Here is a 27,938-nt window from a genome sequence, read left to right as displayed (position 1 = left end):
AGAATAACTCTATCAGAAAAACTTCAGGAATGCAAATAAATAAGCAAATAAATAAGCACTTTACAAATCCTAAACTAGTACAGAGAAAACCCCACCATCAGATGACCCCCTATGAGCAAGACTCCAGCACGCTGAATGAACAGATCAGCAAAGCTGGCTCTGTGATTGGCTACAAACTGGAAACTTTTGAAGCTGTGGTGGAGAGGAAGTCACTGAACAAACTGTAATCATTATAATCTTGACCACCCTGAAATCTTTATTATTATTATTATTAGTAGTAGTAGTATTAATTTTATTATTATTATGTTATTCAATCAACATTTAAACTGCTTTCCAAAATCTTTTCCCAAAAATATATACTTACATAATTCTACTTTTCCTCCCTTATTAGCCCAAAGTAACATGGTACAAAAACAAAATGGACATCTCAAATGAAGCCAAGTACAGGATGATCAGTAAGCAAGGTGTCCTGACGCTGGAGATCCGTAAGCCCTGTCCATTTGATGGGGGGGTGTATACGTGCAAAGCAGTCAACGACAGCGGTGAAGACACAGTGGAGTGTAAACTGGAGGTTCGCCGTAAGTAGTTCATGAAATGCATGTGTCCTCTTTTGCATGCCCCACTTAGACTGCACTTTTTCTCCAGCATCCTCCTTTAACACCCCCTTCCACCTCCCTTGTTTGTTCTTAAAGAAAAACATTCACGCACACATGAACTCATCAAATAATTAAAGAAAAATATATAAATATATTTTAGTGTTAATAGCAGAATACAAAAAAAAAACCATCCACATTTGATGTGAAATGGTTTCTTGGAAAATACTAACTGACCACACACCCCAGAAAATCTTCGACACAACAGTCTTGTATTTATGTATTTATTCCATGAGTAAAATTGGACATTCATTAACAAAGAAAGATAAAGAAACCCATTCAGTTTGATATTTCCCCACATCCTGAATTGGCTCTCAGGCTGCACACTTACTAAGAGATAAACAAGTTTCTGCTGAAGTCCTTTGAGTCCAACTAACAATTCATTTAAATTATGAATTAAACCCGCCGAGCCTTTTCTGTTTTTTCTGTTAAATACTAACATTTTATCAAGTTCTTTCTGAGATAATGTCTTGGGGATTATTGGGAAATTATAGAGCTCTAAATTGTGCTGCAGAAAAATAATCCTGTTAAAAACTGATTTGCAATTTCTGTCATAACTGCAAACATAAAAATAAAATCACATTTGCACAGAGTAAAAGTTGGCATTTTTAATTGTCATAATTTACCCTGTCAAGCTCCAAAATAACCTGTAATATGATGATCATATGATAAGTTCTTAGGAGGGATTTGACAGAGAATTATGGACTTTATTACAGTCTCCACATTTATGAGGTTTTAAATGTCCACTGAGAATGTTTAAACAGTTCAGCTGTATTCATTTATTTTTAATTCAACAATAATTATTAATTGAATCTACAGACAATCATCGCCAAGCTGTGCAACTCTCCTCAGTTATGTGGAGGTGTGACTTTCAGTGAACTTTCAGCATTTTTTAAAAACCAATAAAACAGTAAAAACACACTACAGACATTAATGTTACCTCCTCAGCACCTAACAGATTAAGTAATTTTTTGTTTTGTTTTTACTGAATAAAAATCCCCCCTGCCTTGCAGCTCAAATTACTAGAGAAGATAAGAAGGAGCCCAAGAAGGAAAAAATTCAAGAAGCCAACTGAAGAGAAGATGGCATCTCAGAGTTCAGCTCCACATCCTTTTTATGTTTATGTGCTGCTTTCCTCTCCTGCAGTCATCTCACATCATGTTATCCTCACTGTTATATTAGTGTCATGTAAACCACTGGATGACAGAAGTGAATGGGGCTCACTGAATTTGCTGTTCCTTTATTTTCATTTTGCTATAAGTATTTAATATTAATTATCCCAAACAATGATCTTTATTTCAGTCCAGTTCTTGGTATTGATAACAGAGATAACAGTGTTTAGTAAATAGTATCAATATTTAGGAAACTACTTTCTGATTTGCTGCTTGTCTGGGCTGATTTGTGTGCATAAAAATTACTTGAAAACAGAATTACTAAGTGATTTTTTTTTCAGTCATGTAGTGTACAGAGCTGTGAGGACTATGTATTTGCTGTCTTTCTACTTTTTAATTTTTTTTTTCACATTTACATTTAAGATCATCAAAGTTTACACAATATTGGACAAAAATAACCTGAGTAAATTCAAAACAGACTTACAACCACCGTGTTAAATCATGAATTAACTATGATTAATCACACAAGAAAAATAAACTACAGACCTCAGTCCTCAGTTAAGGTCTGAGTTCTTGATTCAACAATATGAAAGGGAAAAAATCACATCTATAGGGGAGCTCCAAGGAGAAAACCACTGCTGACCAAAAAGAATACAAAGACTCATCTTAAATTTGCCAAAAGACCTCTTGTTGATCCCCAAGACTTTTGGGGAAATATTCTGTGGACTGATGAGACAAAAGCTGAACTTTATGGAAAGTTTGAGTCCCGTTACATCTTGCATTAAAACTTCATAGAAAGAACATCAACAGTAAAACATGGTGGTGGTAGTATGATGTTCTGGGGCTGCTTCGCTGCTTCAGGACCTGGACAAATTGCCATAGTTGATGAAACCATGAATTCTGCTCTCTACCAGTAAAGGAGAACATCCGGAGGTAAAGAGTACTTGACTTATGCAGCAGGGCAATGATTAGAAACACACCAGCAAGTCCACCTCTGCATGGCATGAATGCAGGTGTTGGATTGGCCTAGTCAATCTCTGGACTTAAATCCAACAGACTTGTTTTTGCATGACCTTAAACAGGCTGTTCATGCTCAAAAACCCTCCAATGTGTCTGAATTAAAGCAATTCTACAGAGAAGAGTGGGCCAAAATTCATCCACAGTAATGTGAAATATGAAAAAAAAACTAAGAAATCAAGAAGTGTACTGTATATGTAGGTGGTATTACATTATAGTGCAGCAAGGATTTTTTGAAAACCCCCAAAGCCTGCCACTGATACTCAGAAGTCTGGTGCAATTGATACGAGTATCTGAGAGCTTAGTTTTATTGTAACAAAGCCTTTTTAAAGCCAGAGCTGTAAGGCATGTGCCTGAACTATGTGAAGGGCTAGAATAGCCGGGATGTGATTAAATGTAGAGGAGAGCACATTCTGGCTTTGCTCCATAGTGGGCTCCTGTAAGATCACTCAACAGTTATTCCTTTGATGCCTTGAATGTAAATATTTCCCGTGCCCTTTCAGCGTACAGCTGCAAAAGATCCAGAGAGCCTTGTACGTGTCACAGGGTCACCTGGAACATACTTGATAAATGCTTTAGAGCATCTCTGTTTTTTGCAAGGTGTTTTGACATTGGTGCCATGTTCAGATGCCTAAGTATGTCTACGTATTTCAAAACATGCTGAACTGCTGGGATTTTTCCATACAACCATCTCCAGGTTTTACAGATGATAGACAGAAAATGAAAAAGTATCCAGTGTGTGGCAGTTCTCTGGGTAAAAATGCGGTCAGAGAAGAATGGCCAGACTGCTTTGAACTAACAGAAAGGAAACAATAATTCACATAAACATCTGTTGCAATTCAGGTATGCAGAAAAACATCTCTGAATTCACAGCACATCAAACTTTGAAGCGAATAGGCTACAGCAGCAGAAGACCACACCAGGTTCACCAAAATTGGACAATTTAAAAGACTGGAAAAATACTGCCTGGTTTAATGAGTCTCTATTTTTACTGCCACATTCAGATCATTGTGTGCTAACAAGATAAAAGCATGGATCCATCTTGCCTTGTATCAGTGGTTTAGGCTGGTTTTGTATTAGTGTGGGGACAGTTTCAGGGAATGTAGCATCTTCTGATGGCTACACTGTGGTTGCAAAGGAATGGACATGGTCATGTCACAACGCTCAAACCCTCCAAGGGTTATATAAATTAAATAAAAACAAATACAGCACCTCTGAGATTTGGTCGAATGTGAGACTTGCATCATGGATGAGCAGCAACTGTGACACTATCATGCCAGTAAGGACCAAAAATCTCTGAGGAATGTTTCTGTGTCTTGAAGAATTAAGGCGGTTCTGAGAGCAAAAGTGGGTCCAACTATAGACAGAATAGAGGATAAATGTGACTATCTTGACTTTAACCTTTGTTGCAAAACAATGAATGTGCTGAGGAAGGGTGGGTCTAGCTTTAAAACCTCAGTAACTCACTGGCTACTGACTAGTGACTGATATCTCTTTAGCCAATGAGTGTGCGGTTTCATACCACATATAATCCACCATTTTGAAATAGAATATCTTGAAGAGTTACAAAACAGAATTACATTTCATTCAGCATGACCCAAAATGGTTAAGTGAGTCCATAAACTCAGCAAGAAAGTCTTCAGAGAGGTCAAGACAGAGAGCAATTTTCCCATAGACCTCTACAGGACCGGCAGTCTTTTTGCAACCACAACTATCGCCATCTGGTGGCCTTCAGAGACACTGCAGGCAGGTTGAAGACACTTTCACATTGGCTTCATTTCTCCATCCAAGAAGCCTTGTCCTGGTTTTATACGCTTTAAGGCTCTGGCTCAGAACTAGCATTGTGTAATTAATCACATTGTTAGCTTGAAGATCAACTAAGTTTCTGTAATTTACATTTAGTGGCAGAAATGGTACAAAGTTTTGTGTATCCATCACATACTGGGTAATAAGACTGAGAACTCCTCACTTTAATTCATCAGTTGTACCTCAACTGAACATGTGGACAGAGCAACTGGCTCAAGTCACTTCAAATGTGGTACAAGCAAGCAAACAAATGACCTTTCCTCTCATTAGGGATGGGTACCGGTAGTAACCAGACCGAAAAGCAGCGCACATTTCGGTGCTTTATTTCGGTGCTTTTTTTTCCTGAGCTGTGATACACTTTTAGCCAATCGTTTTACGTTTCCGAGGATAGTAGGCGGGGCCAGGTACGTACGTTCTGTTAGCGCAGAGCTACAGATTAAAAATGTCCAAGGCGAAGCGGTTAAAAGTCTGGCTGTACTTCACAGCAAAATATGCAAACTCAGCAGCAACAAGTGCTTTAAGCTGATACTGTGATACTGTCAAAGGAGGCAACACCTCAAATCTCATGAAACACCTGGCGACGCATAGCGTTTTTTTTAAAGCCGAGAAATGCGCCGTATTTGATGGCAGCAGCAGCCGTTCTACTCTGCGTGAGTAGCTTAATGTTGTTCTTGTGTGATTTACGTTGAGTAGGCTAACGACGTTATTACATTAATGCATGTAAGGTGAACTAGCAAACACTGTCGTAGTTACATGCGGCTGTCTTCTTGTTTGATGGCAGATACTCTCTTCACCCTGGCCAAAAAGGCTAAAATGACCAAAGAAGAAGTGGAAAACAGCTGAACATGAGAGGTTTTTGGACAAAGTTTGTGTTCTCCATTCTTTAAGCACCGGTTTGAGCACCGTTTAAGCACCGGCACCGTTTCAAAAGTACCGATTTGGCACCAGTATCGGATAAAACCTAAACGATACCCATCCCTACCTCTCATATACTGCCAGATGCTGGTTTGTGAATAGGACTTTCATGGTCTTAAAAGCAACACAAAAGTACAAGAATTATTGTGTTCATCCAATTTTATTCATTCAAAATTTAAAGAAATAGCTTTTTTTCTACTTTAACAGAATAAAAACAACTCGGGGAGATCTCACGTGTAAAACTAGTAAGATTTAATTCAAACTGACAATAAGTGAGATACTTTATATATAATCTGTATTATTCTGCAGGTTCATACCTATAAAACATAAAACCAAAAAAATTCATAGTTTAAGGTTGGTTAAAAAAAAAAATCACAGTATACAGTACATAGATTCCTCCCACAATTTGCAAAGAACTAAAACGATGTACAAACAGAGGTGACAAATTAAAGGAAAGGCCAACTTTAAGCCCTATGTAAGGTGTGGCATTCATTCATTCATTTATTCTACAAGTCTGTTTGGATGACGGTGCCGGAGAGCCCCGTCTAACTTATCAGTCTACAATCTCCCATAGGTGCTGAGATCTGGCGACTGTGAACACATGACAAACATTATTAACGATTCAATGATCCCTCATGCCCTGTGGGATTATCATCCTGGAAGAGACTGCTCATATGATGACAGAAATGCGTCACCACAGGATAAGCTGTGTAGCTAGTCGCCAAGGAAAAGTTCTATTTTGCAGAGAGACAAGCAGACCTAAACATAACAACAAAGCACAGCAAAGCCTCCGAATCCACCCCACTGCATGGATGTCAGGCATTTGAGTTTTCCTTTAATTTGTCACCTATCCTCTGTCAATGTAAAGCCAAGAATGCAAAAAAAAAAAAAAAAAAAAAAAAATGAACAAATCACTGTTGGTAGCCACTACAGTTGAGGAGGTAGCTTCCGTAGTTAGCATCCCATTCTTGATTATCTGTGTTCAAATAATTTACAGACAGACACAAAAACAATAATCAAAACGACACAAAAAGAAAGAAAGAAAGAAAGAAAGAAAGAAAGAAAGAAAGAAAGAAAGAAAGAGATGCATACATTTTCACCACGTGGCGCATCAGACATCTCAGTCAGCGAGACATTTTGGTAAGTGAACTTATTCACACACTCAGTTGTCTGGTGTGTGAAAACAGAAGATAGGAGTCGAAACGCCGAAATTGAAAGTTGCAGTAGAAGAACACAAGAACTTTTTATTGGTGGAAGAAAATGTTTCCCTACATTGCCTGAATTCCAAAGCGCTCACATGACGTGCACTTGTGAATACATGCTCAGAGGGTGTATCCACCTCAATGTGTACAGTCATGCTCTAGCACAACACCAGCCAATCCCTCGTCAAACACAGCTTCACTTAGGTCAGCTCTCAGGATGGAAAGACTTACATTTTACTTTGAAGCATTAAAAAATGCTTTTCTGATCAGCTAGACGGACGGGACTCAGTATAACTTCTCAGTTAAGTCTGAGAAGTCTCAAACAGCAGAGTTAAAGTAGTCAATCTGTTATAGATAAATCTTCCTTTTCTTTTTAAATCAAGGCCTTATTTTCCTTTTTTTTTTTGTACCATCACATATTTACTAGTCAATCCATCATATACAGGAAACACACAGCCTGCACACAAATACCTTTTAATACAAGAGCACACTGCAGATGCTTGTCTTTAAATATCTGTGGGTGACTAACAACCGCCCCCTCGTCCATTTCATACTTATTGGCAATGCTAATGCACCATCTTGTCAACTCAGCTGGCTGCCAGTCTTGTGTAGTGTTCAAATCACGTGAAAGTGAAAGCAGTATTACATTCATGTTTTTGTCTTGGATGATATTCATGTTTTTTTTTCTTGCTCATGAGCCAAAATCTGTTTAATATGTATACGACTTCAATCAATAGTATATAAAAAGCAAGTTTTGGCTGCTCCATTGCCACAAGGGGTCACCACAGTGGGTAGCTCTGCACTTTTTTGTAGTATAACCAGCATAAATGTAGCTGATTTAAATTCGTAGACTGTTTATTGCCTTTTTTTTTGCAACATATATGTGAGTTTCCATGCTCTGAAGTAAATCCAGGGTTGTAAATGTTTGCTAAACATAGAGCTAGAGCAGCAGGTGGATAAAAAAACGAATACAAAAGAAAAAGCCTGGCTAAGCTAACAAGCTGCTGGCTGTCATCTTACCCTAAGCCAGTGGTTCCCAATTTTTTTTTGCTAGGCCCCCCTTTGTTTTACAACATAGGTGTCAAACTCTGGCCCGCGGGCCAAATTTGGCCCGCAGCCTAATTACATTTGGCCCACGAAGCCATACCAAATTACTATTAGAGCTGGCCTACTGGTATTATACAGCTAATATATATATTGTTTAGTATTAAGCTTTGCTTGTTCCATATGCAGTTTTTCAGCAAAACTTGTTTGAGTCCATAAGAAAAGATTCATTCTTATATCTGGAGGAATATTTTTTTTTTCCAATAAATATTAATGTTAGCCTGCGACTTTGTTCCAGTTTTGAATTTTGGCCCACTGTGTATTTGAGTTTGACACCCCTGTTTTACAAGAAAAATGTTCGCGCCCCCCCTCGCACGCACGCGCACAAACACATCCTCCAACCACACACCCTTATTTTGCTCCATTGCGGTTTATTTCACACCTCAAACATTTAGTAAACAATTAAGCAAATACAAGTAATCTGCAATAAATTACAGGTAGTAATAAAATAAACTACTAACTCTTTTATGCTACGTCCGCACCTACACGGGTATTTTTGACAACACAGCTGTTTCGTCCACACGTAAACTGCGCTTCGAATCACCGACTTTTTAAAACTCCTTTTTTGCGTCTACCTGTTTACGAGGAATACAGAGCTCGTCACGCAGCGTCAAAGGTATGTGCCTTTTTCACGTCACGCTGTGCGCCACGTTATTGTTTACATGAGATGAATTGCAGAATGGCAGATACTCAGATTAACAGTATTTTGTCTCTATCTGCAGGTTTTACACGCTTACATATACACACACAGTTACTGTCCCTCTATTTAGAAAGGCAGAGGCGTCACGGTGTAATTATTTTACGTGTAGTTGTTTTTTTCCTGTGTAATAATATTCAACATTGCTATCAATACATTTTTCAAAAAATACCTCTCTGTGCAAAATGGGTTTAAAAACATAAACAGCTGTGGGATACTGTTTGTCCGTGATTTGAACAGGGGGAACAAATCGTGGCAGGATCAGCCTGATATTATTTGTATCCCGCTGTAACTTTACTGTATAAAGAGCTAACATCTCCAAAATGTCAGGAGTAGTTAGTCATTACAAGTGTTTGTGAACTAAAAATCACGAATGTGGGATGCTGTTTGTCCGTGATTTGGAGAGCCCAGCGCTGCTCCCAACGAAGGGGAAACCAATTATGCAGGGGAGACCTACCTTGGCAACTACCTTGGAAACATATTCAGCTATGCTTCATCTCCTGCTTTGCGTTTCTGTGGCTGCCCCGTGCTAGCAGTGTCCATGCGTTTTGTTTCCCCCCCCCCCTTTCATACCGCGCCCCCCTGCAATGGCTCTGTGCCCCCCCCTAGGGGGGCGGGCCCCACACTTTGGAAAGGTCTGCTCTAAGCAAACAAGCACATTTCCCAAAATATTGGTTTATTCCTGATATTTAAATGATTTCTTTTTTTATTATTATTATTCATAGGATTCAATTTTTGAGCAGTTTATGCTTCATTCAGCACCATTAACAATCACCCTGTAGGCCACAACCAATCTGAGTATCAGGCCTAGGCAGATCTCATTTAAGTGTCATTGTACTGAAAAGGCTAACAGCATGCATCGCTCTGTAATTTAGCAAACAAATAGCTCAAAAAGGAAAAACAAATATGAAAATAAGGCCCAGATTTTAAAATAAATGGAATTTTCCATAAGAAAGATCAAACGTTGTGACATGAACCTGCATGAGAGTGCTTGTTTTGGTTTTTTGGTGAGGAAAAACTAATAAAGGTGCTGTTTTTTTGGTAAATGCTTGTTATTACACTGTATTTATCATTCAGAGGCCAGAAACTGTCTCCACCCAGCCAGAGACTTAATGCTACTCAAACAATAAATAATCTTTCACATCCGCTGCGCCTAGTTGTTGCTGAAACAGTGATATCTGCTACTTTTAATCACATTCTCTTAAAGTAAAGACATGTTTGTTTTAGACTATTTTAGACACTTTACAATCACACGCAGGCAGGGCAGAAGTTATTGCTGACTTTATATTATCCCCCCCGCTAGGTGAAGACCACCTGAAAGTTACATTCATACATGAAAGTGTAGCGTGATTATTACATTTGCTACATTTTTGTAAAAGAAACAAAAATTCTGAAATCAAAAGTTGCTGTGAAGAAACTTTAAAAATTGACAAGATGTATAATAATTAAAAAATTTAAAAGCTTATAAGTACAGGTGAAACAGGGCAAAAAAATCATTAACACATACATGGAGGCTTGCAGACGCAGGCACCGGTGGCAACATTTTCCTTTGCGAGATCCTTTGTCGACCAGTTTGTGATGCAACTTTCTTGGTTCAGGTCTCCTAGAAACTGTTTCTCAGTTCAAAAAACCAAGTTCCCTTTAAATGATTGGCTGTGTCTGTTAACACAGTTATTAGAAACTAAGTGCTTGCTGAATCGTAGGGTAGTTGGCACATTTTGCTGTTTGATATAAAAACGTTTATTCTTGTAGCATCCAAGTTCACATGACACAGATGCGTCATTAGTCCTTGACTCGAGGTATGTTGTATGAGTAGTGTACAAGAGGAAGGCCTCTGCTCTGACAAAAGCAAGCTCGGCCACACGCCTGAATCTGGTCTGAGCTATCTGACACAAAAGAGTCCCCCTCGTCTGCGTACTCAGACTGTGCAGACGGCGTGCTGCTGTCTCCCCAAAACCCCTCCGAGCGCTGGTATTCCGCAGCTCCAGCCAGGAGGGTGGGACAGCTGTGGGACTTGACCAAGTGTCTACAGACTGTGGAGGACGAGGGGGAAGAGCAGGTCCTGGCACGCAGTGCTGCCTCACACTGCTCACAAACAACCACCTCACCGCAAAGCTGCGAGTACATCCCACAGTCAAAGCCTAGGTGTGTGGAGGAGCCCCCGTCTGTGAGCTCAGACCCTCCGCCACTGTCATCTCGGTGACCTTCTGTGGTGGTCTTCATCTCCCTGGTTGAACTTCTGCGACTGCGTAGTCTCAGCCAGTCCTCCCTGAAGGCTGGGCTGAAGAACACGTACAGCACTGGGTTCAGGCAAGCGGGCAGCGGGAAGAAGATGAGGGTGACGGTCTTGGCAATCTCCGGGCCACCAGCTGTGGAGCCAGTCAGGAGGGGGGCAAAAGAGAACGCCGCCACAGGACAGAAGAAGATGCAGTTGGTGAAGATGAGCCAGGCGATGTGTCTCAGGGCACCCGTCTGCTCCGGATCTGCCAGCTCCACCCTGCCCAGTGTGCAGTACAACTGGGTGTACACAGCTGCGGTGAACAGGTAGGCCACGGCGTTGAGCAGCACTAAAATGACCGTAACACTCAAAGCTGGACGCTCACCGCCGGCAAACGGCAGGCAGAGAGGAGACGAAGACTGATCACCGGAGGTCACGAGAGGCAGGCAGGCCCCAGCGGCGGCCAGCAGCGCCAGCAATCCTGCAGCGAGGCTGAAGCGTCGATCTCCTCTTAAGCACCCGCGACGGCTGCTGGCACTCCTCCTGGGCGACATCATGACCTTCCCAAGAATCATCCGCACGGCCACGCTGCGCTCCACGGCTGCCAACGACAGCAACAAGACTGACCACTCTGACGAGAAGACGGCCAGAACTCCTGTGATCTGACAGCCGGGTCCCATCTCCCACCACACCCCAAACTCAGCGAAGGATCCCCACGTAGCAACATCGAGCACAGTCAGCACGCCGACGTACAAGCCCGTGAGCAGATTGGCCAGAGCCAGCAGCCCCATCAGCAGCCTGGCTGGAGAAAGAGACGGGGTCAGGCAGTGGGAATGGGCAGCAGCTCGATGTGAGGGAGAGAAGGTGGCCACCAGCACCAGGCTGTTAAAGACCAGCGACACCAGGCAGATGAACCAGACTGTCAGACGGATCATCCAGTTACCCAAGAGGTGTTCACAAGGCTTGAAAGCTCCTGAAAAGCCAACAATATGACAAATTTAGTTATTATCTTTTTTGGGATTATTTCAAATCTTTAACACTGATTGATAAACACAAAAGCTGACTACCTGGTGAAGGAGAACAATGCATAACCATTGAGATTTTTTCCACATCTTCCCCACCTGCAACAAGAAAGAAAATGGATATAATAAGAGGGAAAAGTGTTTTTGTTTAACTCAATCCAAACCAGTAACATTGCTGTTTAAGCTCTCCGTGATACTTTCAATTTAAATGTAATTTACATTTTTTATATCTTTTTTTGGGGAATTTTACACACTCATGACAGCCAGGAAATATAGCACAATTTTTAATGTTAGTAAGATGGAGTTACACTAACACTGCAAACAATCTTTTTACTTCAATAACACATGCAGTTAACATGTCCGCCATCCCCACCTGCAGTTTTCTTCATGTGCTCTTTCTCAAAAGAAGTCGTCACTGAGTCACATCCAACGAATGCACAGCACTGGTAGGCGTAAGGGACAGAAATGGACCTTAAAAAAAAGAAAATGTTTATCATTTAATAGCACTGGCAGATTTAAGTGTCGTATATACATTTCTGGCCCTTCTGATTGCTTCCAATAGTAGTATTTAGATGTGGATTAGCCTCCTCATTCGTGGAAGCTGTTGTGTTTTCCTCAGTTTTTCTATACCATTGTTGATTTGTTTCTCTTTGCTGTACTGAGGGATAACTGTTCAGTTTATACTTGTGTGCACCATGTATGCTTTTCAGTTCTTGAAAACTACTTGCCCTCTTTGTCTAAGCATGCAAGTGTATTTTACACTTACATGTCCTCAGCCTACACAGCGTCATTCTCACCTGAGTTTAGGCAGGTTATTTGCAGTTAGCACATTTTTCATCTGCGGGTTCCCGGAGAGTTTCAGCTGACTGAGCGTGCTCAGTCCAGCTGTTGGAATCCCAGTGAGAGAGTTCATACTCAGGTCTCTGCAGAAATGATTGCACACAGACAGTTTAATTTTGTAGGGCACAGAGAGTGACACCAAACAGTGTGACTGAAGGTCCTACTCACAGGTTGGTGAGCGCCCTGAGGGTGAGGAAAGCATCTCTGTGGATAACTCGGATTTCATTTCTACTCAGGTCTCTGTGTAACATAACTCAGTGAATTCACAAATCAGGCATAAAAACATTTGTTTATATTGCATCAAGGAAGTGCATGACTAAGTGGACTTACAGTAAACGGAGAGCAGAGAGACCTTGGAAAGTGTCTCGGTTAATTTTTTCAATATGATTGTGCTGAAAGTTTCTGTAAATGGGAAACATAATTTTATCAGGTTATAAACAAGCAAACATTTCTTTAATCGCCTTATTTGTTTATTTTTTCTGCCTTTTAAAGCTTTCTTTTGTGTAATGGCTTTTCGATCTTCACTCACATCTCCTGCAGCTGGGTGCAGCCCTGGAGGGAAGGTAACTGTTTTATCTCATTGTAGGACATGTCGCTGATGGAGGAAAAGAAACAGCTTCAATAACTGCACAACTGGGACAAATTAAAATGAAAGAACAAAGACAAAAAGGTTGGACTGTTCCATTCAGTGATAACTGGTCTGTAAAAATGAGTGCACAGACCTTACTAAAACACTATGCACTGTCCGACCTACTCTACTCTCTTTGTATTTTCCTAACGATCAATTACCTGCTGTAGGTAACAGGAAAGAGAATGTTTCTTACAGCGTTCGCAGCACTTTGAGGTCCTCGCACAGATCAGTGGGTATGGATGATATCTTGGTGCCCGATAGGGTCCTGAATATGAAAAGCTACTCAGTCACTTCTGAAACACAAAATCGCACAAGCAGAGAAAGATGCCACATCTGAGTTCACTTACAGACTCTCAAGGTTGTTAGTCCATGTAAGGATGGGGAAGTCCTGCATCATACTGGCGCCACGCAACATCCTGAAAACACAAGTTTGAAGAATAGTAAAATCATTATTACAGAGATCAAAGTGTGAGATGGTGTGACTTAAATAAGACTGACTGACTCTTAGAGCACATTCAAATTGCCTTTTTCATATATTTTTATTCAGCACTACCATCTGTCAGGAGTTGAGCCTGACGGAGGGACTTACAGTGAGTGCAGGCTGGACAGGTTCTGGAAAGCTGACGCGCCCACGAACGACAGAGGGTTGTCATAAAGATGTCTGGGAGAGCAGAGGGGGGAGAATTCAAAGCAAAAGTCATTCACTATGCAAGAATGGCACCATCTTCTGGACATTCATCTTTCTGAAGCCTCAAACTTGTATATGGCGTATTTACAAAGTTAAGCTATGAGTGTGCCATGTCTGTTTATAAATGAGTGTCTGCAAGTCAGAGGGGAGAGTTGGGTCTTACATGGTTTTCAGCAGGGGATTGTTGTGGAAGGCCCCCTCGGGTATGGAAGCAATATCATTGCTATGAAACCCACTAAAGAGAGAAGGTGGCAGTGTCAGTAAACTTTCCACAGTTCAACATGTGGCATACACATTACTTAATTTCACATACTCTAAGGCAAAGTTTAAAAAAAAAAAAGACATAATGATTCTATCAGTGAGTGTCAAATGCTTTAAAAAAACTTTTATCAAAAAAAACATGTTATCTATTTCTCTTTAAACATCATATCCAAAAGGTAAAAGCTCAGATATATAACGATGTAACAGCATTAAAGTCAACAGAATATTTTGTTTCTGTGTGTGACAAACAGAAACAGTCACAGAAATGAAGGTAGCTTAACATAATTTCAGTATACATGTGTCTAATCCTCTAATATTTAATATAATTAATATTTTCCTCATTACACATCTGTCCTTTTTTAAACCAGAAAAAAAGACAGCAACTTGCCTCAGTGAGGCATTAAAAGTTTCCTGACTTTAGTAACAGTACAAAATGTCTTTCTCGGGCAGTAGAAATGGGGCAGTATACTCACAGCTCTTTCAGTTTGGGGAGGGCCTGTATTGCTTTGGGAAAAACCTTCAGGTTGTTGAAGTTAAGATCTCTAGACAGAGAGAGACACAGGAAATCAGTGCAGTTTCATCCATCCTGTTTCGCATCCAAAAATCAATGCAACATTCAAACAAGGACATCTACAATTAGGAGGAAAGACTGGTTTTGTGACTAAGGCCAGCACAGAGTCACGCAATATTGCGTGCCCCCCCACCACCACCACACACACATTTTAGCCAGAGTCAAAGGAAAATTATCAGCCCTGTAAATATTTTATAAACACTTTTGTTAATTGGGGTTTCATGTACTCGGACATAACTGATGTTTTTGTTTATTAATGGTCACACATAATGGGAAATGCATTGATTTCTGTCAAATAAGGTAACAGAGACTTATTGCCTCTAATGATCTACTGATCAATTGAGCCTGTTTCTTCCCCCAAAGCCCTAGCTCCAGAAAAAAACCCTGCTCGTTTCTCTAAATATAACAAAAGCACATTAATCTATTAAATATTAAAATACTGAATGCTTCCAAGTACACTGTGTTGTAAGAAACTAGTTAATAATTCATTTTTAATCAATTTATTACTCGGTTCATATTTTAAGCAAAAAAATAAATATTGTTGACAATATCCTTGTTCAGGTTCCAGAACTGAGACATATTCAGTTTCAGTCATAAGCATTTTTCTTTGCTTAATAAACATATGCAATAACCCACAATGAGTCTGCCCCTGAATGTATGAATGAATGACTATTCAGCAAAAGCAAAGAAAGCCCTTCAAGTCCTTACCAAACCTTTCTGTCAGCAGCTAAACCTCCTGCCTCCACAGATATTACACACTTAAAGAAAAAAGATACATTAAAAAAACTGTTGAAATGTAATACTGCACTCGTTTTATAAGCTTACTTGTGTCCCCTGTGCTGTGTCATTGTGTCTGTAAATACCAACAATGGCTCAGAGCAAGTGCCACCAGATTATGTGTTGTACAGTAACCATTTGCCAGGAGGTACGGCTGTCACTGAAAGGTTTTTCATGGCTCTGTGGCAGTAGGAAGTGAACAGTGGGAGGGCAGATTTGATAAGCATCATGTACTTTGCTCTATTTATCCTAGAGCAATTAAAGGAGGAAGTGGACACAATGATGTCTGGAGGACTGAAGCACAGGAGGGTGGGAGCACCAACACACACGCACGCACGCACACACACACACACGACAACAATTACCATACTGCTGTGTACTTACAGCGTCTCCAGGTTTACAAGTCCAGAGAAACAGTTGTCTCCTATCTCGTTGATTCTGTTGTTGTGAAGATGCCTGAAAAAGGTAAAACACAGATCTGCAAGACCGTCGTACCAAAGAGAAATAAAATAATTCAATCATTCTTCGTGGGTTTTAATTTACTTTTTAGCTTTTGCAAAAATATCCCATGCATGATTTCTGAATGGCGCTTGTGAATCAGGTGTCTGTGCTGTATGTGTATATGCAAAGAGTCCTCCTCGCCTAATAGATTCAAGGTCTTTTCTTCCTGTTTATTCTGACGTGTTTATACTAACCCTGCAGCAATGCCACTCAATGCGTGTGTTCTTGAGCGTGTGTTTATGTGAACATATAACAGCAGCAGTGGAAAAAAAAAGGTCTGGAACAATCCCTTGGATTCGCAGTGCAACGCATTTTTGTACAAGCTCCTGGCAAAGGATGGTTTTAGGATTTCCCTTAATACATAAAACAACATAACTTCTGCATCACTGCTCAGCATCAAGCTCCTTTTACAAAGATTTTGCTAACATTGATTTGCGATGTCCAGTGCCTGTGGCTCGTTTCACTGCAAAAACGCCCTCGTGCATAAACACAGCAGAGAATGAGTAGCGACCTGTTTAGCTGACTTATTAAGCTGTAAGCTGTGGAAATAAACTATGGTATGTCTGTGTTTGGAGTTTGACCCGCAGTCAAGCTGAGGATACATTGATAGCTAAAGCTCAGCTCAAAGAAAGGTATTTTATGTTGACTTGTGATGACAGAATAATACAAATGATATATGAAAAAACACATACTATAGCTTACTTAACTCAGATGGGAACACAGGCAATACATTTAGATTTTACTAACATGATGTTAATTATACAGCCAAGTAGAAGAGATTTACCCATGACTCAGAAACTTAAGTACCTTTAAACTATAGCTAAACTCACCCTATAGAGAGTTAACATGTGCTGGCATTATAACCTGAGAATCGTCCTGATCTTATTGACAACCCACCCCCGAGGAGTTTCACTTTGGCATCCCCCTCAGGCCATGTGAATGTTTGCAGTCGCATTGCCTGCTTAATTATAGTTTTTCCAAAAAGTACACCAACAAGTTGTTCCTGCTGAGTTATTCTGTGTATAGTTCTATGAAAACTGCATGCAAAGGTCCTTTAGCTATCCTGGGGAATTTACTTTTATGGCAACTGTTTCACAGGCAGGCTACTTAAACATGATGTTAATAATTTGATATTTATACCAACTATCAACAGATCATTTATAGATTTATATCCATCTAAAGTTAAGGCACAAGGCGGTTTGGTGCCCTATGACGTTCATCATCCGACCTGCACTCTGCAGCATTGGCCCGACTGGCCAGAAACAATTGTCAAGTACACTGTAAACATTTGCGCTCAAATGCTACTGTGCAGATTTTCATTCTAAACCACAATTAAACAGAAGCTTAATATAACTTACAGTACAACTAAACTGGTGAGGTTTGCAAAGGCGTTGTCTGGTATGTACAGGATGCGGTTAAGTGCCAACGTCAGAGCCTGAAGGTTCGCCTGGTGCCTCAGAGAACCGACGGGCACCTCCATCAGGTTGTTATCATCCAACCAGAGGTGGCGCAGCTGCTGAAGGCTTTCAAAGCTGTCATCTGGAACAGTTGTAATATGGTTGGCATCCAGGCGACTAAAAAACAGAGCAAATAGGAAACGCATTTGTACTTTGGATTGGATTTAATAAATACATATAGAAATTACATTGCAATAATGGCACCGTTACCTTCACCCTCTACATTTTCTTGAGCTTTTCTCTGAGCCCTTGGTATACATTTGTTATGCAAATATATATACAGTATATTAGGGCAGGGCAATATGGCCAAAAATATTTATCACAAAATATATTTGGAAATTTGCGATAACGATATAACTGACAATATAATTGACGCGAGACAAAATACTATACAACTGCACAACTTTATTAGTGCAAAAAACCCCATCAATGTATTTTCACTGAAACAAGCAGCTGTAAAAATATAAAAATTTAACAGTGCAAACGCAAATTCCTTGCTGACAGTTTAACCAAAAGGCATTTCCAGTGAAAACTGGCTGACATATCCTGAGCATAACCATGTTTAATATCCACAAAACTTAAAAAGAGGTTATACACACACAATACGGTAATATTATGTTGAAGCACAGTACGTATCACTCCGCAAGGCTCCTGCCTACGATAGCCGTAATGCTCCGACAATCCATCAAGTGATGCTAAAATTAGCATGGAAAAAAACAACGGAGAGCACGTCAGGGATGACGAGAAAGTGACAGGAGAAAATCCGTCCCGGTCAACCACCCAAACATCAATAACGGGAACCTTACAGCGCTTCCCTATACACGTCGAACTCCCGCCGGCACAAAGAAATTACGGAGGCTATCACTTATCACCTGACCAAAGATATGGCTCCCATCAACACTGTGCAAAACCAGGGATTTAGGAAAATGATCAACACCCTAGACAAACGCTACACAGTGCCGTCCCGCAACTATTTTTCTATTGTTGCACTACCTGCTCTATACACACAGTGTCGAGCAACGGTGGAGACGGAATTTCAAGAAGTACAACATTTTGCAGCAACAACAAAACGTGAGACATTTGTTGTTTTTATGTTCAGTCTCAACTGTTACAAAGTTGATGTGCAGTTAATAAGTGCAATAAATATTTATACTGGAAAAGAGAATCGTGAGAGAATCGTGATCTCAATTCTAAGCCAAAAAATCGTGATTCTCATTTTATGCAAAATCGTGCAGCCCTATCGATCAGAGTGTGAATGTTAGACAGGAAGCACTTGCGCACAGTAAAAAGTGCTTGTGTGAATTAGGCAAGTAAGCGCTTTGATTGCTCAGGTAGAGCAGAAAAGCACTATATAAGAACCAGTACTTTTACTAATACTTACTACTTTATTTATTGGATAGAAATTGTATTAAACACGTATACATTCTGTTACAACATTCTTAAAAGCCGCAACATAAATATGGAGACTAATACCAGAATTTCATAGAAAAGGGGTTTTATTTTAAATTACATAACAAGTGGGGCGTAACACATTCATAACTTTACTGACAACAATGGAAATCTTTCTCTTTACTTTCTCTCGTTTTCTTAAACTATCCATGTTGTATATTAGGTGGTGTCAAAAGCAAATTACCTATATCATCATGTTTCTTTGGCATGTTCTACAGAACATAAGACAGGCCCTTTTGCCACAGTGGTTTAACTCACAGCCTACTTTTAACCCTCACTTCTGAGAAACAGTGAAACACCTGAAATTCTCCACGTCCCCACAAACTCGTAGCTAAGACATGAATGTTTATTTAGTAGCCATATATAGCAAACTCAAATTCTTTGTAGACAATTCACAGAATTTACATTTTAAAAAAGCAATATCTGCGTGTACAATGAATGATCCAACAAGATCCTAAAATTCTGATCACTGACAGTTTTGGGATAAAAAAAAAATAAACAAGAAGGTAAAAAAAAGGATTTAAACAGTATTATGAATGCACAAGTGCTCTTTTCACCATAACCACGTTACGTTCTCCTGCTATCCTCCCTAACTGAGTGTCTCACCCTCCCTCAAAATTCCTCAAGTGTCTGGCCTGTAAGAAAAACAGACATGATTGACATTTAGCTCTCTCCAGGCTTTATACAAACCAAGTCCTTACTCTGCCAGTGCATAATACTTCAGCTACAGACCCTAAAACCCCAACAGAGAAAAGACATCTGTTAAAAAAGGAAGAAGAAAGCCGGAAAAAAGAAAAGGGAGGACATATGGAGGGATACAGAGGAGTGATTATAGCTGAAGGCAGAATTTTCAGCACATTTCTCCAGCTGGATGCATTCCTACTTTAGTCTCTGTCAAACTCAAAGGCACGGTGCTGGAGAGAGGTGGTGTCTCGAAGAAACTGGTATTTTGAAGTTGGTGAAACGACACTACATATGAGGGTTAATGGAAAAGATAATTGTGAAAAGGCCGATGCTTACAAGCAAACGTAAAAACTCCAGAAACGTTAGAAACGGATTGGCTGAATAAGACTCACCTACAAATACAGCAGCGGAGTGATAAGAATGTGATATGACTGAAAGAATGTTCAAATGCCTCAAAACAGATTAGGCAAATAAATCATTTCAACAATCACTCTCAACATTTTAGTTACTGTAAAATTGCTGTGTACAGTCACACATTAAACAGGAGCCACTATCTACAAGAATTTGGTCCACCTGGTGCGCAACATAAATGCAACTCCACCACACACTCAGGCATGAGACAACAAGGCTATACAGTTTACAGCACAAATGCTTACATCTAGAACAGTTATTAGAAAAATTCAGCACGCGTTTTTAAAGACTTGGACATAACTGATGTTTTTGTTTATTAATGGTCACACATAATGCTGGTTGTGCGTTCAGCTAAATCCTAACGGCAACACATGTGCAACGTCAACACTAACACGATGAAGCTCAGGAGGTAAAGTGCTTACAACTGTCACTGTCTTAATTTTGCAGCTTAGTAAATAAATGTTTACTAGTTAGTACTGAACACACAATACATCCTAAATACTGCACAAGCTGAAAACCAAGATACTCAGTTATTCATTAGTTGCTGAAGACAACTTTTGGGAGTCAGTTTAAACCACACGGTAGTACTGTGAATCACATAGCGGTACTGCGAAAGTAACTGGGATTTATCATCTGACATTTGGGAATCTTTGTGGTAAATTTAAAAGCGATCCCTCTCATAGATGTTTACCACCAAAATTGTGGGCCAACTAATCAACACAGCAAGAAGCTACAACACAGCCCTCCCCCCAAAAATAATCCCAGTAAAAATCAGCGCAGCCGATTTTTTTTCCCTGTTTTTCACAACATGAAACTAAAAGCTCAGCTGCACAGTACAGACCCATTTGCATACATTTGTTATGCAAATTTTCAGCAGCAAATGTTATCGTTACATATCATAGTAGATAAACTGTCCTGCAGTGCTACTGTTGCTTCATTATCATCTTTGTGAGTACCCATCTTGGATGGGCTTGTTAGTTTGACGTTAAATTCCATTTCCACACCGTAAGTTGCTTAATACACTAAGAGTGCTTTGTTACTACAGTACATATTCCTAAGTACACACTTAAAACACATCAGTATCTGTAAATTCTAGAAGAAACAGGCTTTTTAGTTATTGATTGAGCCTCTCTAATAGAAACACTGTATGTTTATAGTAATAATAGCAGGACTTAAAACAGCATCTCCACTTTTTGACCATTCACATTTTCCATAAGCAATCCAAAACAGACAGTTTTCAGTCCAGAGTTGAGGCTAAACTTTATTTCCCCTGTGAGACCACGTTTGGAAGTTTACAACCTTTTATAACTAATCAAACAATATATCTAAACAGCACTGTAATACAATAACAAAGAACTATTACAATCTCTGGAGCAGGCCTGTGCATCGCTTCCTCCAAGGTTGATGCAGGAGAGGAAAGTCCACTTGAATCCTTGAAGGATTTTTATCTAGACAATACCCGGCACGTGCTTAAACATGCTGCATGTGTGTGTGTACGTGTGTTCATGCAAATGACTTACAGAGACTGGAGAGAGTGAAGGTTCTTCAGTGCGGAGTTTGGCACCGTCTTCAGCTGATTATTCTGGAGCATCCTGAGGACAAATTGGAAAAAATATATCTGAATATTTCAATTATTTCAACTCTTGTTACAAAATAAATAAATTCATTTCCTGAGGTTCCCGTCCGTACACTATCACGTGGCTTCACTTTGGCTATTATTACTCACTTTAGAAAACGGAGTTTCCCCGAGCAAATACAGACAACCTAAAGTCTACAAAATCTCCCACAACTTTTGTGTGTTTAATAAACTTAAAACAACATCACATTCCTGTCTAACAATAACTCTAAAGTCTAAAGTTTGCAAACAAATATGAAGAAACCCTGACCTGAAGTGAACATTAACTTAGTCTGCCTGAAGCCAATATACAGCCAATTATTTTCATTTGTGTACTTATAAGTAACATGAATAAATCACTGGATCTGACATGCACATATAATGTTTCCATGTGTTTCTGTTTGCAGTTTCTATTCAAATCTTCCCCTGTATATCAGCAGGACTTTGAACTTTTGGCTAAGTGCACAATCTACAGGACTGTGCTTTGTTTGTCACTCCCTGTGTGCAAGCACACTAGGGTGTGCTGCCTGATGTAAATTTTGGAGTTCTAGCTTTTAAAGCAGAGCATGTACGCAGTTCTCTGTTGGGGATTCCCATATACACAGTCATAGTTGGGGAAGGGGTGGAAAACTACATTTAGTTTACACCAAGTATATGCCCAGCCTGTCAGTAACTGACACTGCCACAATGTTCCCGCAAAATGCAATATTTACTCTCTCCCCCAGTGTGTAGAAAACACTGTCACAGCCGTAAGTGCGTCTGTGTGTGTTTGCGGGGGTATGTGAGTGTTGAGATTGGCAGAGAAGGCAAATGCTTACAGGACTTTGAGCTGATGCAGTCCAGAAAAGGCTTCGGGGTGGATGAACGACAGGTCATTTCCTGGAAGTCGACTGGGTGAGAGAGAGAGAGTCAAACTTGTATTTAAGACATTTTTCAAATGATCAAAAGCTGCAAGAGGCATTTAAGCAAAAACAGAACAGAGTGTAAGAAAACTGCAGACTCGGTTTTATTTCTGAAGCTATGCATTCAGTTGAGGACTTCTTCATATCCAGCGTCTCTGCATATCATGTTCCAGCTCTCAGGGTGAACACGGGGCCTGGAGTGTCAAAGACATGCGTCTGTGCCCCTGGCCTGTTGTCACTTCATCTGTCACCCATGAGAGATTAGAGCTGTTCCTGGATATCCCCTGCTTAAATCCCTTTCTGAGCCTCCAAAGCATGACTATGAAGTGCTCTTTTTAGAGAGAGTGAAAACTAATTCACCTCTCTGAGGCTGACACAAGCAGAGTTATTCCCTTTGAACAGTGCTGCCTTGTTACATTTATCATCACACAGCTCCTTCAGAGCATTTATGAATAATTTGAGGCTAAGGGGACAACTCCCTTTCCTGTTGGAAACAGGAAATATATAGGAAATATGGGTGTAAATAAGCATGGGACAGACTGACTGGGATACAGAGACCAAGTATCCTATCTACTCTGAGAGATTAGCAACAGATTTATCACTCTGCAATGCGAGTCAGGCCAGGCTAAATTCCCTGCAACAAGAGCTGCTGGGTGTGAGCCTGAGAATCAAGGCTGAGTGTATTAGAAGACAGTTTATCCGACTTAAAATTTGTCTTTCTTTGCATGTCACGTGTTCAAATTTATTTGAGAGTTAGTGCACTTTAGTGCACAAATTTAATTGGTTGGATTAAGGAAGAGGTCAGGTCAGAAAGTTAGTAAACTCTACACATAAGAAGCAAAAAACACAATAGATTCAAATGTGTCCGCTCTCCCCCTTCAAGATCGTTTCCTTGTGAAGTCTTGCGTCTCTGTCGGCACTGCTGCAGATGTTGGAACAGTCTGCAGGAGTCTCGTGCTGACCACCTGCACATCCTCATTTGTCACAGCTTTAGCATGGCCCTTAAACTCATGCAGAGAGAAAACATTAACTTCTGTGTCAAACTGACCCGACCTTCATGCAGAAGACCATCAGTTGTGATACAAGCAGGGCTGGGATCCAGAGAGCAAATATCAGACTGGGTGCTTCTCATTTGATCATTGACAGGGATTGTGCACTACCCCCAGGCTTGTAAAGCCCTGAGGCATCTGAGGGAAAACCTTTGGCGGAAACTTTCTAAACCATGGCGTGTGCCATAACGTCATCGCACACTTTCCAAAATGAAATTCAAGTTCAAGGGTTTACATTTTGTTACTGGGGGAAATCAACGGTGCGTTGCAAATGTGCGCCTGCAAGTGGTCAGAACAGGATTTCTAAGAAGCGCTTCACATGAGCCGAGCTCATGGTGAAGTTTGAGCTGAGTAACAAACCTGTCATACATTTACTGTGGTGTTATACTTTTTTGTTATACATGTTCTTTAAACACTAAGCAGTTTTCTTATAGTTACATGTACGCATATTGTACCACAGATGATTAATACAGAACCTTCCTGAGAAAAAGATATTTTGTCATTATCTAAGTAATTTAGTGGTGATTTCTAGTGGTACAAACTGGATGCAACGGACAAAGAAACATCAGGTAACCTTGCAAGATTTGTACATAATGGGCCTTGTGCTGTAGATTAGCAAACTATATCTACAATATTAAACTTATTAAATCTGCTTTCTGTTAGAGTTTATATCTGTTCACATGAAAAAGACTTAAAAATATTACAATTTAATTGCAGAATACCATCAAGCCATTTTATGCATCACAGTAAATCAGGCACAGCCACTTTGCTGCAAGCTTATCAAGTGCAATACATGAAGCAGTGAAGTTCCTGGTCAGACAAATCAGACAGATTAAATATTCCTGCTTCAATAGTCAAATTGGGTCCACTGTTGACTTTATCAGAAAATCAAAAAGCATGAAAAACATGTTTTCAATATTTGTTTCTTTTTTTCTGTTAGAGTCATCTAAATAACTTGACAAATTCTGATTTTGGACTTGCATGATACGCATGTTAACATGACCTTAACATTTAGTATTAACCTGTTAGCAGTCGGACGTACCGCCCACGGTACATTGGATGGTTTAGGGGACTAATTGGACTGCTAAGGGGTTAACTGTGAATGTTTGCCAGCTATTAGAGGCTGCTACCTCACACTTTGAGACAAACCCAATTATAACCTCCAAAGCAGAAGCCCGTAATTCACAACACCAACAAATCAACCAATAAATCTAAACATTTGTTTCACTTCCGACTTAAAGTTTGTCACAATGATGTCTTGCAACAGAATTTGGACTTCTAATTATTAAAGACCAGTCTGCAGGTATAGTCGTGACTGTAGCAAGTTGGCACACGCATAAAGACGCCTATAAATCAAACATGACATTAATCTTGTCAGTAACTGTTGAGTCACTCTTGTTCATTTCCAACAGATAGTGACCAATGTGGCTAATTCGATCACACAACCCAGAGCTTGTGGTGACTGTCACAAGCCGCTAATTACGACGCGCAAACACAGTTTGACAAATCGTTCAGGTTTCTCAACATTAAAAAGGTTCCCCGCCTCTTGCATCTTTCAGCAAATTCAGCACATGTCCCCTCAGGGCTTTGATGGATTTCACTGAGGAAAGGCTAAATCCTTTCCTTGTGCAATACCACTCCCACAGGTCTGCCTCTGTCAACAGCAAATTCACTAGAAAATGCACAGTTTTGTAGCAGTAAATAAAAACAACACGATTACTTTCTATCTGGTAAACTACTGTGGGTAAATCAAAACAAGGACCCCCTCCCACACATGTGTAATGCACACCTGTTTGTACAACTATTAGTACAGTTACCTGTGATTATACAGGCCTGACGTCATTTCCTATCTACACACAGCAGACGCAGTCCTATGGTTTGGATTTGAACTCCTCTGGTTTATCATCTGATAGTGAACAATAACAATTTGAACGTGATCTGAGCCGTATCGTCTTCTGCCCAGCAATAGTGGCTGGAACTTCAACTTCTCAGAAATGAAACCATGTTATAAAAGCAGGAATACGGAGTAAATCCCATCACAGAACCACCATTTCTTCTTTATATACTTTATAACTCAACAATTTTCATTACACTGTAATATATTAACTTTACTTAAAAAGAAACTAAAAAAACAAAAAACAAATACATAAGCTTACATTTACTAAAATAATATGCCAGATTCTGCAACTTATAATTATCAGAAATAAAGAAACTTTTATGTAACCATTTCAATGCACAAAAGAGAAAAAAGATGTGGACCATGCGGCTGCAACCAAAAATATTTAACAAGGATGACTAAAAATAATAAACACATTAATGTTTTAAATCTTTGTGTCACGAAACTAAACATATCAATGCTGACTGACTCAGTTGACTGCAATTCCCTCTTGATACACAGAGAGCCAATCAGTCACAGGTTACTTTAAAGAATATAAACAAACAGTGAGGGAGACAGAAAATACCTCTGTCATCACGTCTGTTGAGCTTTGTTGTGCCTTTGGCAAGAAAGAAAAAGAGTAAAGAAGATTGCGTGACTAAGAAGGAGGGAATATTCCTCCCTTTTCTGTGCTCCTGTTCTGTAAAGGGACGGCCTGCACTTTTTTCTTTTTCCCCCCCTTCTCCTCCTAATCTCTTTCTCCCCCTGTTTTTTACCCTCAGGGCCCATGCATTGGTTGACTGACACTGCTGAAGCCCTAAAGCGAAACAGTTGTCCACCAGAATTCACTGAATACTGAAGACTGATACTGCCGATTTGCTCTGAGAAAGAAATGTAAAAAAACAAAAACAAAAAATAAACAAGGGGGGGGGTAAACAAACACAAAAAATGAGCTAAGGGTTTTTATCAATAGACCCCTGGAAATGCCTTCTCCGGAAACAGACAGCTCATCGGCAGTCAGACAGTTTTGATGATCTAAGACGAGACAGAAGTGGCAGCGAGACTGGGTGGGTTTTTTTGGCCTTGTTTCCATAGAAACCATTGTTTTGCCCTCTTCCTTCCTGCCTTGCATTCCTACACACAATGCGATGAAAAGTAAATTGCCCCTTCCACAAAGCAGGTTTGAGTGGTACACTCGATGAAGATTCTGCCGACTGAAAGATGCACAAGGGGCTTGAAAAAACAACAACAAAAAAAGTACACAACCGCATCGAGTCAAGTGGAGCTGGAACTGCCCGAGTACGTTCACTCGCTGGTCATTTTTCTCGGGGCTGCGTGTTACCTGATACCAGGTAGACAGATTTTTATCTCTAGCACTCAGCAGTGCCGAGCCAGACAGCAAAGTATTTAAAGAGCAAAGAAATAACACCCACGAAGATTAGATGGAACTCCACTCCAACAAAGCCCCAGAGCACAGATGTGCTGTTGCCACCCTGATAATCCCTTAAAAGCAAAAATCCACACAGGATGTCACATGATCGTTGCCTCAATGCATGTTGTCTTACCTCACCCTTTTAATTGAGCATTACTGCACCTTTTATTATTGCCCTTGCTCAATTCGTGAATGGTGAGTGATTCGTAACCTCAGTTAATGCTACGCTTATCTCCCTCAGCTAAGAGGAAGGGCACGCTCTGTGCACTTTACAGTGCAAGCTAAAATACCCAGGTGCGTATCATAAAGACCAGCCCTCATGTCAACACTGCACAGAATAAATACATCATTTACAGGGGGGGAGAGGGGGCATGTACTCACAGTTCTTCGAGATAGGGGAAGGTTTTGAATACGTATGCTGGAAGCTCAGTGATGTTGTTCATGCTCAGGTCACTGTGGAAACAGGAAAAAAATTTGCTTGAGTTCACCGATACATTTGCAAAGATCACTTTTCATTCATTCGAGACTCTTGTTGTTGTTTTTTTTAAGTTGCTTTCTTGGCTTGATTTTGCACTCATTTTCCAAGTGTTCACTTTTATGTTGATTATAATAGTTATCCCCTCATTTTCAACAGCTGTAAAGTATTCATTTAACCCTAGATTTAAATAGTAAAATACTCAAAATAAAGTTTTGCTTAGTTGCAAAATAACCTCCACGTGAAATCATCTGTCTATGAAGCCTGATTTTATCACATAAACTAAACATGCAGACAAGAGATATTACCGTGATGGAAGATTTTGATTGCCATTGCAGCCTATTTACACAAACAATAGGGTCGTTAGATCATTCGTCCCCAACGGCAGCTTTCTATCTTTGACTGTGCCTGCATGACTCTTCAACTTCCACCAAAAAAAACCTTGAAAAAGCCCTTCTCTTTAGCCGCAGGGATCTTCATTTTTCAAATCAACAAGTAAAGATAGGCATGTAGCAGCATGAAAAATATGCACAGAGGACTTGATTTGCTCCCCCATCAAACCTAAAGTGAGTG

At 40.1% G+C, this 27,938-nt stretch overlaps 1 protein-coding gene and 1 long non-coding RNA gene across 3 annotated transcripts in view; one reads left to right on the top strand and one right to left on the bottom strand.

The window, feature by feature from the left end:
• Positions 1-356: 356 nt before the first annotated feature.
• LOC102195921 (uncharacterized) lies at positions 357-2,083 on the top strand. Its single transcript, XR_001290246.1, has 2 exons — positions 357-578; positions 1,667-2,083. It is a non-coding gene; the product is annotated as an uncharacterized LOC102195921 (long non-coding RNA).
• Positions 2,084-9,102: 7,019 nt separating this feature from the next.
• lgr4 (leucine-rich repeat containing G protein-coupled receptor 4) overlaps positions 9,103-27,938 on the bottom strand; it is a 29,944-nt gene continuing 11,108 nt past the window's right edge. For both annotated transcript variants that reach the window (XM_005724265.1, XM_005724266.1), the window contains 17 exons: positions 27,272-27,343; positions 22,450-22,521; positions 21,537-21,608; positions 17,374-17,589; positions 15,899-15,970; positions 14,640-14,708; positions 14,069-14,140; positions 13,807-13,878; positions 13,565-13,633; positions 13,411-13,482; positions 13,116-13,181; positions 12,917-12,988; positions 12,755-12,826; positions 12,544-12,669; positions 12,120-12,217; positions 11,792-11,845; positions 9,103-11,697 (listed from right to left, as the gene is read on the bottom strand). In XM_005724265.1, coding sequence (XP_005724322.1) covers positions 10,289-11,697; positions 11,792-11,845; positions 12,120-12,217; positions 12,544-12,669; positions 12,755-12,826; positions 12,917-12,988; positions 13,116-13,181; positions 13,411-13,482; positions 13,565-13,633; positions 13,807-13,878; positions 14,069-14,140; positions 14,640-14,708; positions 15,899-15,970; positions 17,374-17,589; positions 21,537-21,608; positions 22,450-22,521; positions 27,272-27,343 — 2,755 coding nt within the window. In that variant the 3' untranslated portion in view covers positions 9,103-10,288. The remainder of the gene's footprint in view (positions 11,698-11,791; positions 11,846-12,119; positions 12,218-12,543; positions 12,670-12,754; positions 12,827-12,916; positions 12,989-13,115; positions 13,182-13,410; positions 13,483-13,564; positions 13,634-13,806; positions 13,879-14,068; positions 14,141-14,639; positions 14,709-15,898; positions 15,971-17,373; positions 17,590-21,536; positions 21,609-22,449; positions 22,522-27,271; positions 27,344-27,938) is intronic.

The sequence above is a fragment of the Pundamilia nyererei genome, unplaced genomic scaffold (assembly GCF_000239375.1).
Source record: "Pundamilia nyererei isolate P.nyererei 1_Seehausen unplaced genomic scaffold, PunNye1.0 scaffold00011, whole genome shotgun sequence".
In the NCBI taxonomy this organism is placed as follows: domain Eukaryota; kingdom Metazoa; phylum Chordata; class Actinopteri; order Cichliformes; family Cichlidae; genus Pundamilia; species Pundamilia nyererei.
The sequence above is the reverse complement of the archived record's forward strand: the minus strand, read 5'-3'. Positions and strand labels throughout refer to the sequence as shown.